We start from the raw sequence: 12,324 nt of genomic DNA, 5'->3' as shown, positions 1-12,324 counted from the left end.
CAGTGCACTACCAGGTGACAAACTGGGTTACAGTGACACCTTAGGGACGGCGGAGGTGCAAGAGTCTGCTGGTCTCAACACCGAGTGGCCGCAACTCCCTTCCTGCTACAATTTTTGGCTGGTTTGGGGTTCAGGCTGTGAGCCGTCTCTTTTCCCAGCTGTCAGAGACTTGACTGTGTGCTACAAAACAAGTCATACTACTGTGCGCAAAAAGTCAGTGGGCAGCAGGCGAGGCCTCGAGAGACTTCCCTGGGGAATGCATGTGCATCTCAGGGTGTGCCCTTGGTGGCCTCTTGTGGAAGTCAAGAAGCCATTTCTGTAGTCCCAGCTACTCGGAGAGGCTGAGGCAGGAGAATGGCGTGAACCCGGGAGGCGGAGCTTGCAGTGAGCCGAGATCGCGCCACTGCACTCCAGCCTGGGCGACAGAGCGAGACTCCGTCTCAAAAAAAAAAAAAAAAAAAGAAGCCATTCTTGATAGGCGAGTTGCCAGATGAGAGGTTTCTGAGCACTCAAGATCCCCCGGCATAGTCAGAAAGGTGCCCGGAAGGAATGCTGCAGTGTTTGCTGATGCCTATTCAGAGGGGACATAGGGCCTCTCTTTCACAAACATCCTCAGATGGGGGGGAACTGAGGCAGCATCCAAACCAAGAATCAAAATAGGGTTAGAATTACCAATTGGCTGTGTGACTCGCGCCTCCATTTCCCCCTCTGTAAAATGGGGGTGTCTCTCTCATGGCTGACTACAGCTGGCCAGAGCTTGAGAAGTTGAGGGGATTACTTTATTTATAGAAAACCCCTTGGGGGTTCAGACCCTAGGCCCCTTCCTCTGAGAACATGCTTGCTCTCTCTCACTCTCTCTTTTTTGTTCCAGGACCTGGTAATTACATGCTTAGAGATGAAGCCTTTTCAAAAACATCTTTCCCACCACTTTTCAGCTGGAAACGTGCATAAAAAACAGAGATATTTTTATCCATGTTTTTTTTTCCCTGTCTCCTCCTTCCAGCAATGGGCAATTATGAGCTTTTGCCTTCAGTCAATCGTCCTGTAGGAACTCGCTTCAGAGGAAAATTCATTTCCGCAGTGGTGCCAGCCAGTCCCGGCAAATGTGGGGTGTGCAAGTCAGGGGAGGAGGGACAGAGGGAGAAACGTGCTTGGAGCTCAGACCTGTACACCTGGTACTCAGGCCCACGCTGCAGCCGGGGTGGGTGGGCTTCTTTTTTATTTTATTTCTCTTGAAATCATGGCTAATTTGCCTTCATTATCTCCCGCTCTCTGGGGCCCCAGGGGGCTATTGAGCTTTGACAAAGGGAAAAGGAAGTCAACTCCTTGCCAGGCTGCCTTCGCCAGGGTCCTGCCTAAGCGGGGTGGCTGGAAAGAAGCGTGGGGGAGTGGGCGGGACTACAAAGTCAACCGGCTTTGACTGCTGCCCTATTCTGTGAGCCTCCTGGAGGGAGGACTCAGCATCTCAAAAGGGACCACTGAGAAAACAAATGCCCAGAGGCTCCACTTGGGGCAAACAGGACATGATTTGCAGGGACGGTGAGCTGTCAGCCAGGACCATGCCAGCACACCAGGACCCTGGGTGCTGAAGAGGACCCTGGGCGCTAAGCACTCCACCAAGTGACGGTCCAGACCCGGCCAGCTTTGCTCCACCGTGGAAGGGATCGTTGATATGGTGGGAAGGGAGGGATAGGCTTTGGAGTCAGTCCAACTTGGGACTTTGATTCTAAATCGGCTGCCAACTGGCTAAGGGATCTGGGACAAGTCACTTCTCTCTGAGCCTCAGACTTCTCCTCTGCAAAATGGGGGTACTGGTGCCCACCTTATGGGTTGCTGGAGGAACTGTGGGGAAGTGTGCACAGAAACCATAAAACATGGCGGTTCCCTCCCTGCCTGCTTCCCTCACCTTGTTGAAAGGTTTTCCTAGATCAATCATGATGACAGCTCCTAGTGATTAAGTGCCAGTTTCTGTGCTTCCTAAGCATGATCTCATTTAATCCTCACAACTTTTGAGGCGGTATAATCATGATTCTCATCTTACAGATGAGGAAACTGAGGCACAGAGAGGTTAAGTGATATCCCATGATAAAGGGCAGGGCCAGGGTTTGAACCCAGGCCTACTGAGGCACAGAGAGGTCAAGGGAACTGCCGAGGGGCACAGAGCTTCTAAGTGGCAGAGCCAGGATTGAAGCCCAGGCCTTCTGGCTCCCTAAGGGGTCTGGCCCTACCCTCTGGGCACCTTCCTGCCTACTCCCCCATCCATGCAAGCCTGGAAGTTGCTGTAATGCCTGCAGCCCCGGGGCTGTTCAGCTCCAGGCAGAGCCCCAGCTCCTTTGGGCATTCCTCCCTAGCCACTGAGGGCTGGAACAGGCCAAGGGCTCGATGGAGATGCCTCAAAGCCAGTTACAGGCTGACCTCTGAATGACAGTTCCAATCCCCACGGGTGACAAGCCTCCCAGGAAGCCCAGCTTCCATAGGGAGAGCAGCATAGAAAGATCAGATAGGCTCGGCAGAAGCACATTTTTCAGGGAGACAAAAAGAAATGCATCAATAGATTTAAAAATTTGAAGCCTCATTCATTTGTTGCCAAGGATTGCAAAGAAAAAAAAATAGAACCTTAATAAGTAGCACCCAGTGTTGCGCCCTTCCCTGGGCCGGGCCTGCTCTAAGCACTTTATGGATGCTAAGTCAGTTAACTGTCCTAAGAACCACAGGAGGGAGGCTCACCGATTGTCCCCAGTTTACAGATAGGGAGCCTGAGGCCCAGAGAAGCCACTGAGTTAGTGAGCTGCAGAGGCACCTGGAACCCAGGGCTCCCTGACCTCACAACAGACCATGCCCTGAACCCTCGGCTCTGCTCTTTCCCTCCAAACAGGAGGGCAACAGACCCCAAATGAGAAGCACCAGGGCACTGGGAAGGTGACAGCTCCAGTACCCCAAGAGCCCCTGAGTTAGGGCTCAGGCACTCACAGGCTGGGTGCATCAGGGCTAGCAGGACCCATGGCATCACCTAGAGAGGCCGCACCCCCACAATCCTCCTCCACACAGGGAGAGGGGCTCCTGCCCAGCAGGCCTGAGCCACACGCAGGCCAATATCCCACCATGGGAGAGCGGGGGCACAGGACCAATTTGGGGGTTGGCCTTCTGCGTTCTGGGTCCTGCTCCCCTGCCCCACTCTAAAACCAGCAAACTCAAGGAGCATGACCTCAAAATCAGGGTCACCTAGAGAACCATTCAGTTTCCCAGTGGTGGCTGCCTGCAATCACAAGAAGACTAAGTCCAGATCAGGGAGAGTAGAAGCAGAAGTCCTCACCACAACTAGTCCTCGGTCCCCTGACTTCACCTCCTGATGCTCGCCCTGGCCGGCTCCATTCCAGCACACTGCATTTTCTCACTTAACCCTCATAACCACACTGCCACTTGGGCACTGTTATTCTCCCCATTTTACAGCTGGGAAAACTGAGGCACGGAGATGCTAAGTGACTAGTTCCTGGTTACACAGCCAGAAGTGACAAAGCTGAGAGTTGACCCTATGGGCCCACCCCACCTTGGAAACTGCACTCTAAATGGAGGTGAAGCCTCCCTGGCCTGGGCATATCTGTCCTTTCGACCCAAGGCCCACCAGACTCACACCCCACTAGGGCCTTTGCATCAGCTGTTCCCTCTGCCCACAAAACTCTTCCCCAGACATCATCAAAACTCCCCTCTCACCTCCTTCAGGAACTTGTAGAAATGTCACCTCCTCAGGGGGACCTTCCCCATCCGCCTGTTTAAACTTACACATGCACTCTGTACCTCCACACCTCCTCTCCGCTCCCTCCCTGCTTCATGTTCCTCTGGGCAATCAACACCATCTAACTGTTTACGACTATTTTTACTGGGATGTCAGCTCCAGGGGGCCGGGCTTCTGTCTGTCTGCTCACTGCTGTGTGCAGCACAGACAACATTGTCTGGCATGTAGTACATGCTCAGCAAATATTTTTTTAATTCAATTCCCATTTACAGATTAGGAGAATGAGAATCAAAGAGGCGGAATGAGTTTCTCAAGGTCAGAGACTAGGAAGAGACAGATGCAAACTCAAGCGAAGGATCCCCCATGGCCACAGCCCCTGCTGTGGAGTAGGAGGCCAGGCCTGCCCGAGGAGTTTCAGAGCCAAGGGGTAGGCTTGGTGAGGGCCCCTCGGAGGAATGGGCAGCCCAGGGCACAGCAGGGGGACCTTCATACACGTACACCCATACCCACTGAGACTTCCCTGCCCCCAGCATGGCAGCAAGTGCCTGCTCAGACCTGGCAGGCCCAGAACAAAGATGTCCTTGTGGCTGCGGAGTCAGAGCAGGCCTCCTGTCCTCAAGGCAGGAGAGTGAACAAGGAGAGGGACTTCCTGCCAAAATCTGTGTTCAGGCCTACTGTGTGCCCCAGCCCTGGCCAACTGAGACAGGTCACGATCCCTTCCTGACAGAGCTCTGGGGTTAGTGACAGGAAAACAAGACTCCCTGGAGCGAGACTGGACATGCCCAGGGTGTGGGGCCTGAGAAGGGACCCACCCAGAGTCCATCAGGAGCAGAGAAAGGGCACAGGGCTGCCTGGTCCACAGAGCCCAGCTCCAATCCTGGCACTCACTGAGGCACACTGCCAGTGGGCTGACTTCTCAGGGCTGCAGTCTTCTCTGCCAAATGTGGAGGTATATGGCTGCCCTTACCAGCTCCAGGAGAGGCCACATGACCAGGCGTGGCCAATCAGAGGCTCAGTGATCCATCAGAGGTGGGCATGTGACACAAATTGGACCAATGAGAGCCGTTTCTGGGGCATTTGCTGGAACTACTGGAAATAGGCTCTCTTTCCTTAGGGATGACTGAGCTGGTTGACCATACGTTTGAAGGTGCCAGGAACTCTCAAGGAGAGGAGAGAGTCTGCCTGGAAATGAAGCTCACTAAAGTGAAGCAGAGCAAGCTACAAAGAGACCCAGAGTCCTAATGATGTTACCTGAGCATCTGGATCCCACTGTGCCTGAAGCTCCATCTTTACACTTTTTGGAAGAAGAGCCTTGGTGCTGATGCACACTGAAGCAAGTGTGATCATGAGGTTCTGTGATCTGGGGAGGAGACCTAGGGTGGGCGCTACAGCGGTGAGGGTAAAAGTCAAGTAAGTCATCAGAGAGAGAAAATGTCAGAGAGGTCAGGAAGGGCCTTGAATGCCAGGCTCAGGAGCTGAGCAGATTTGAGTTTTGGCAAGCTTCCTCCCATGGCAGCAACGGGGTGGAGGCCAGGAGGCCAGGAAGGAGACTGGGCAAAGGCCCAGGCAGTTGATGCTGAACCTGGGCCGAGACGGAGGTCATAGGCCCATGAGGAGGGGGAGACGCCTCCCTGGCAGTGCCCCAGGTAAGGTCTCCAGGGCACTGCTGCCTTTGTGGCCCTGACCACAGCAGACCAAGGTGACCCCATTCACCTGGGCCTTGGGTTGAAAGAACAGATGTGCCCAGGCCAAGAAGGCAGAGCCTCCTTTTACAGTGCAGTTGCCAACGATGGGTGGGCCCATCGGGTCAAATCCCAGCTTTGTCACTTCTGGCTATATAACCTTGAACAAGTCACTTAGCATCTCTCTGCCTCAGTTTTCCCAACTGTAAAATGGAGAGAATAACAGTACCCAAGTGGCAGTGTGGTTATGAGGATTAAATGAGAAAATGCACAGAAAGCTTAGAACAGAGCCTGGCCCAGAGGAAGCTCTCGACAACAGCCAGCTATTATGATTATTAGTGTTATTTTTTCTGGGTCGCTAAGGCTGGGTCCAGAGGTGACCTGGCTCTGCTCATTGCCATGGGAAGGGAGGTGGGAATCAAAGTCCACTGGGCCCTCAGAAGCAGGGCTGGGGGCTCTGCTGTAAAAGTCATCTGGGTGTCAATCCCAGCTCGGCCACTGCCCTCCCTGAGCCTTGGTTTCCTCCTCTGTCCACTGGGACCACAGTCCCTGCCCTTGGAGCTGTTGTGCAAAGATATGTCAAGAGCGTAGGAAGAAACCAGTGAGGCAACCCCAGGGCAGTGAATGCGGTATGTTCTGGTCCAGGCCCCAAGCTCCCTCTTTGGAGGAATAAGGTAAGCCCAGGCTGAGGCTGGAGAGACAGATGGAACAATCGTGTCTGCCCCTCCCCTGGGTCCCAGCCTCAGCACACCCAGGAATGTGGCAGCTGTGATCCCCCATCCCACACATTCCCAGAGCCCCAGGGGCTCACCAGTCAGACCCCCAAACCAGAGTTTCTCCCTCTGCTGAGATCCAGCCTCCTGCCCACCTGTGCCGGCACAGGAGCTCCTCACCACCACCTTGCCCATGGGCCTTGGGCTCTCACCCCTCTGGGTCGGACACTCACTCCCACCAGGCAGCTGTGCAGATCCTGACATTGGGCAAAAGGCTTCGCTCACACCCAGATGGGACCAGCCTTCCTCCTACAAGGTTGAGCACTGCCCTCGGAACCTCCAGACCCGCCTGTTCTGCCTGCCTGTGCTGGACAGCCCTGGGGGAGGCTCAGCCATCCTGCTGCAGGACAGTGGCCAGGGTCAGACAGACAGCCCCAGCAAGTGTCCTGCCCCACCCTCCCCAAACCCTGGGTCTCCAGGGAGTGGCAGTCCCAGGTCTCAGCCATCCAGTCCCCTCTCTCTGGGCAGCAGCTCCAGAGGGATCTATGTGTTCAGCCCCATCACTCTGCCCACAGATCCTCCATTACATACCCGCCTCTCCAGGGGTCTCCCGGCTGAGCCCACACAGCATGTTCGCTATTGTCTCCCCTGCTGCCCACCAACTCCCTCGGGAGCCACGCTGCTTGGCCCTCCCTCCCCTCCCCAGGGAGGGGCTGTGGGAGGGAAGCTCACAGCTCCCACTGGCTGGGCACCGAGTCCACCCACTGCAGCGGGCGGCTCTCTGCTTAAAGGGGACATGGCTATTGTCAAGGCTGGCTCCAGGACAGGGTCCAATATGCCCCACCCCTGCAGCCTGGGTCTGGACAGGGGGTCTTTGAAGGTGGCATGCCTGGGGCTTCCTCCAGGACTCTCAGGCAGAGAGAGAGCCTGCTCCTAACTTGCCCTGGGACTTTGGCAGACGACTCTGCCCTCACTAGGCATCAGTTTTTTCATCTGGAGACAGGGAACAGTGCTTTCCAAACTTTTTTTTTTTTTTGTAAGTGGCAGATTCCAAGAGAATTTGCACAGAACCCCAGGACATAAGCTAGATGAAGCACAGACTCTTTGACTGCATGAACAATGCCAGGGCATCTCTGCAGGTCTCAGCTTAGAAACCCTTGAGCCTGGAGACCCTCCAGAGCCCTCCCACCAATGTTCCAACTACCTCTCCTAGGTATCAGTTTTCTCTCGGTAAGATGGGACTTAGGGAAGATGAATCCAGCAGCCTGCCACATGGAGTGGCCACCCAGCTTTTTGTGAAGACCAAGTGAGCTGGGTGGAGGATCTGCCCGCCTCTGGGCTTGATAGGCAGGGCCAGTTGGTCACAGGCTCCGGCCACACCTGGCAGGCTCTGCCCCATCCCAGACCCAGCTGGGCCTTAGCCTTGCACACTCCTGGGATTCCTCCACATTGGCTCAGGACTGACCAGGCTGATCTTAATGGACACCCGAGGGTCCTCCTCTACCTGTCCGTGAGAAGGGGTGGCAGGCTGCACCCAATTTCCCCTGCCCTCCATCCCACCAGTGTGTGCTGGCACCAACTGAGGGTCAGACACCAAGAAGGGTGGGGTGATGGTGACAGGGCACTGAATGGTGGGTGTCAACAACCTGTACAACTGCACAGTGCATCTGGCAACAGAGAATCAGACAGACAAGTCCTGCCTCCCATGGAGTTCCTGGCCACGTGGGAACACACGAGCCTCATATTTCTTCCATGTGTCCTGCAGCTAGTGGGAGAGGGCTGCCTGGTAGTTATGGACCCGAGGCTTCTTGTGGGTTCCCTCCAGAACAGTGACCCCAGCATGGAATTTAGCCACAATTCCTGGGCCGCCCACATTGCCTCCTGCCAGCCCAACACTAGTGGCATCTTTAGAATAATCCAGGTTCTAAATCTGGGGCAGGGCTACTTGTGCCTTTGTATCTGCAAACTCAAGACCCTGCCCTGTCACCCACTTCCCATGGTGCCTTCCTCTTTGGGTGACTTGAGATCTGTTTCTGGGGAAGGGTCCAGGTGCCAGGCAAGTTTCCCTTGACCAGCAGTGATGCCAAGGTCTCAGCCACAGGGTGGGTGGTGAGGGTAAGGTTGCAGAAGGAAGACCTGAATTTAGTGGACATTTGCTGGACGACTCAAATCATGCAGGGACGGGGGTACACGCACTCAATTTGGCCACCGGTACCCTGGCAGTGGTCAGGGAGAGGCTCGCCATGAAGACCCTGACCTTCACCAGGGCACAGAGGCCACTTTGGAGCAGTCTTAGCTTCAACCACGCAGGAAGGAATGCATGTGAACTGCTCTAACAGACCCTCACCCCACTCGCCTCCATTCCCTCCATCTACAGCCTCTTCAGTCAGGGAGGACAGGCGCATGGCACCCAGGCAGTTGGAGTTAGATCTGCCCCTTCTTTCTCCCTCTTTCTCCTTTTGTGTGTGTGTGTGTGTGTGTGTGTGTGTGTGTGTGTGTGTGTGACACAGCGTCTCACTCTGTCACCTGGGCTGGAGTGCAGTGGCGCAGTCTCCACTCACTGCAACACACTGGCTAGGCTCAGATGATCCTCCCACCTCAGCCTCCCTAGTATCTGGGACTACAGGTAGGCACCACCATGCCTGGCTAAGTTTTACATTTTTTGTAGTGATGAGGTTTTTGCCATGTTGCCCAGGCTGGTCTCAAACTCCTGTATCTGCTCCTTCTCAAAACAAAATTTGCTCTCCATACAGGTGCATTTAAATGAGTGATTAAGATTGGCAATTGGAAGCCTTGCCACATTTCTGTCTCTCTCACTGCTCCTTTGGAGTTTACTTTTGTGGACCCCCAAGCTCCTGGAAAGCTCATGCCGTGGATTATGGGAGAGCTTCTGTGTGGCGTTTCTCTGAGTGCCTGCCATGCTATGCAATGTAGGACCAAGACACAAAGAGGCAGATGGGAAACAGCATCTCCCCTTTGCCCTCTGTCTTCGACACCCTACTGAGCACGTTTTCACTTGATTTTATCCAAGTGCATGTTCAGAAGCAATTATTGGTCCATTTTGGAACAAGACAGAATTTAAATAACTAACTTGGCACAGAGAGGTTAAGCAACTTGCCCAAGGTCACACAGCTGGTAAGGGTGGAGCCAAGTTTCACACTCAGGAGGCCTGGCACCAGCACTGCTATTCTTAATGGCACTGCTATTCTTAATGGCACTGCTATGGGCCTCAGGATTTCAGGGATTTGTAAAGCTTCTGGGTGTGCAGAGGAAGAGGAATTAGCTCTGTCTGGGAGTCCACTGAGAAGGGTTTTTTAGACTGACTTTGAAGGATGGGAAGGAGTTTGTCCACGAAGGAAAAAGCCATTGCATGTGTGTGAGTCCATGGCCGAAATCCCACATGACTAAGTGAGGAGACAAAGAAGGAAACAGAGATACAGCCAGGCCCGGGGTGGTCTACTAGGGTCTCGCTCCTCCAAGTGCGGTCTGAAGACCAGCAGCATCTGCATCACCTGGAGCTTGTCAGACACGCAGATGCTCGGGCACCGCCAGGCCTGCCAAATCAAAAGCTGCATGTTAAGATAGTCCTCAGGTGATGCATATGAAGTTTGAGGAGCACTGTATTGAAGAGTTTGTCTTTCATCCTGCAGGAAATGGAGAGCTAAGGACAGCTGTAGTGCAGCGGAGTGAGACAGCTTTGCAAGCACCTCAAACATAGAGTGCAGGCTGACAGTAGGTGACAGAAGGATTTCCGTCTGGGAGGCGGCCTAGGAATGAGCAGCAAGGGCTCCTTCTAGGACATGAGAGGAGGCAAAGCTGCTGCTTGATCACCCTCCAAAGACGATCCTTCTTGTCCAATGCTGCCAACTTCAGGGAAGCAGAGGAAAAGGGGAACAGATTGCCTGGGCATGCAAGGTGGCTGGAAGCCAGGTCTGCCAAGCACCCAGGCCACCAGGGGCTCCTGAGGACAGCATCTGACTGCTCCATGTTTCAAATGCTGTGGGTGACACGTGAGGGGGACTGAGCAGCCCAGGGGAGATGGCAGGGCCACTGAGCTGGCAGGCAGCCCCTCTTTGGTCAGGAGGGGCCCTGACACTTCCATGTCCCCAGGTTTGTGAGACAATTGGAAGATGGATTCCTGTGTGATCGGGGCACTTGTCCAAATCTCTCTGGATCTCAGCTTCCTCGGGTGTAGAATGAGAATAATAAAAATATCTACCCCCTAGGGTTGGGAAGACCATGTATTAATGAAACAGAAAGCGTTCATCCACCCACTTCCCTGCCAAAAGTCTTAAACTAACGCCGCCAAACAGGCCAGAAACAGAATTTCAAGGGAGCTAAGCACACAGGTCAGATATGCCCAGGTTCGAATCCCAGCTCCACCACCCACAAGCTGCATGACCCTGGGCAAGTCACATCTGTCTGAGATTCACTTGCCCCTTGTGAGGAGTAAGGGTGGGAAACCTTGGAAGGGTTTTGCAAACTCATGGTCACCACATGCTCTTCCCAACGCAGGGCCAGGCCTGCAGGGCCCTCACATTGTCTCTCAGTGGGGGCACCACTGGCACTAGAGTTGGGGCATTCTGCTTGTGTGGGGCTGCCTCTCACACTGCAGGGTTCCTAAGACCCCTAGCCCCTCCCACCCAGAGGCTAGTGGCCACTGTGGTTGAGAACCAAGCCCATGCTGCGCAGATGGGAAAACTGAGACCCAGAGAGGGCCTTGTCAGGGGTGCCCCACCAGCACAGCGAGGGCCTGGACCCAGGCCTCCGTCCTTCATCTCAGACTCCAGGGCTGAGTCCGTCATAACACAGGCGAGCCTTGTCCTGAGCCCACCAGGGGCCCTGAGTGACAGCCGGAAATGAAGTCTGGGTGAGAGGGAGGCAGCGATGGCAATTCAAGGACAAGAGAGATAAACCTTTATTGCTCTGGGCTGTCAGTTGCTTCTTCCTCCGACCCTCCTCCCTCCACCCCAGGGGCCGGGCCAGGACAATTGCTCCCTCCCTGCCTGGTCCTCTCAGAACCTGCATCTTGTTGTTAAACATTTCAGCCAGGTGGGCATTATTGTACCCATTTTATAGATGGGGAAACTGAGGCTCAGTCTGGGATTCCACCAGCCACAGGGGAGGGGCACTAGGTGACCCCCTCTTAGGGGGCGCTGTTTGGTCTTGTCCCCACTCTGTCCAAGGTATCCCACATCTCCCCAGCCCTCACGGCCCCTCACCTGACTGCAGGGAAGGCTGGGAGGAGCTTCAGGGGTAGTGCCACCCAGTGGGCTGCCCCAAGCTGTGGGCCTCAGACCCACAGAGCCTGCCAGCCTACAGGAAAACACGCAAGGCCATAGGCCAAGGAGGCTCCGACAGCCACAAGAGCAAAGCATGGCAGCCGTGTGGACAGGCTCAGGAGTGGGGGTTTCCAGAATGTTGGGAAGAGCCACCGTTAACATAATCGGAGCAGAGACTCCACGCACCAGGCCTTGTGACCAGCATTTTACACACATTTTCTCATTTCATCCCAGGAACATCTCCACTTCAGAGATGAGGAAGCCAGGGCCCAGAAAGGTGAAGCCACTTGCCCTTAGGCAGAATGTCAAGGGGAGCCAGGGTTTGAACCCAGGCCTGCCTGACAGCATCCCCACCCAGTGGCCCCGAGAAATGCACATACGGAACCACTCTCCACAGCCCAGGCATGTGAAGACAGAGTCAGGAGGACCAACGCAGCCAGCCAGAGACAAACACATGTTGAGAGGGGCTGGGAACCCCTGACTGGGCAGGGTCAAGTCACCAGCAGGCCAGGGGCCTGGCCACGGATGGGGCAGCTCCCAGGGGCTCCCTCTTGGGCTCCATGCTTCCCTTGATACCCACAATAGCTTCCCTCCTGGAGGAGAGGACATGGGAGCACAACTGTACAGTGGGCCTCTCTGAGCCTCAGGTTTCTCCTCTAAAATGTGGATGATGAAGTTGTCTGTACTAACAAGGTCTTTGTTGAGAAGCTCAGTGAATGAGCAAAACACCTAAAAACCTATAGCATGTGGGCACAGGGAGATGGCCAGCATGATCATGGCCCTGCCCTGTCTCTATGGTCACTCATTCACTCAGAGAATATTTACTAAGCACCTACTACCTTCCAGAGGTCAGCTGGGCCAGAGGTTTCAGCAGTGAACAGAGCAGGCAGACCCTCCTTTCTTAGAGCTTCTGG

The 12,324-nt window shown here is 54.7% G+C and overlaps 1 protein-coding gene across 5 annotated transcripts in view; it reads right to left on the bottom strand.

Annotated features, from left to right (window-relative positions):
• GRIP2 (glutamate receptor interacting protein 2) overlaps nucleotides 1-12,324 on the bottom strand; it is a 112,119-nt gene that overhangs the window by 42,560 nt on the left and 57,235 nt on the right. Inside the window, exon 1 of one of the 5 annotated variants that reach the window (XM_055260612.2) lies at nucleotides 6,720-6,800. The exons of the other annotated variants lie outside the window; for them this stretch is intronic. Coding sequence (XP_055116587.2) covers nucleotides 6,720-6,759 — 40 coding nt within the window. The 5' untranslated portion in view covers nucleotides 6,760-6,800. Of the gene's footprint in view, nucleotides 1-6,719; nucleotides 6,801-12,324 lie in introns of those variants that run through there. 5 annotated transcript variants of the gene reach the window in all.

This window comes from Symphalangus syndactylus, chromosome 21 (genome assembly GCF_028878055.3).
Source record: "Symphalangus syndactylus isolate Jambi chromosome 21, NHGRI_mSymSyn1-v2.1_pri, whole genome shotgun sequence".
NCBI lineage: Eukaryota > Metazoa > Chordata > Mammalia > Primates > Hylobatidae > Symphalangus > Symphalangus syndactylus.
Note: the sequence above shows the minus strand (reverse complement) of the source record. Positions and strands in the feature narration are given on the sequence as shown.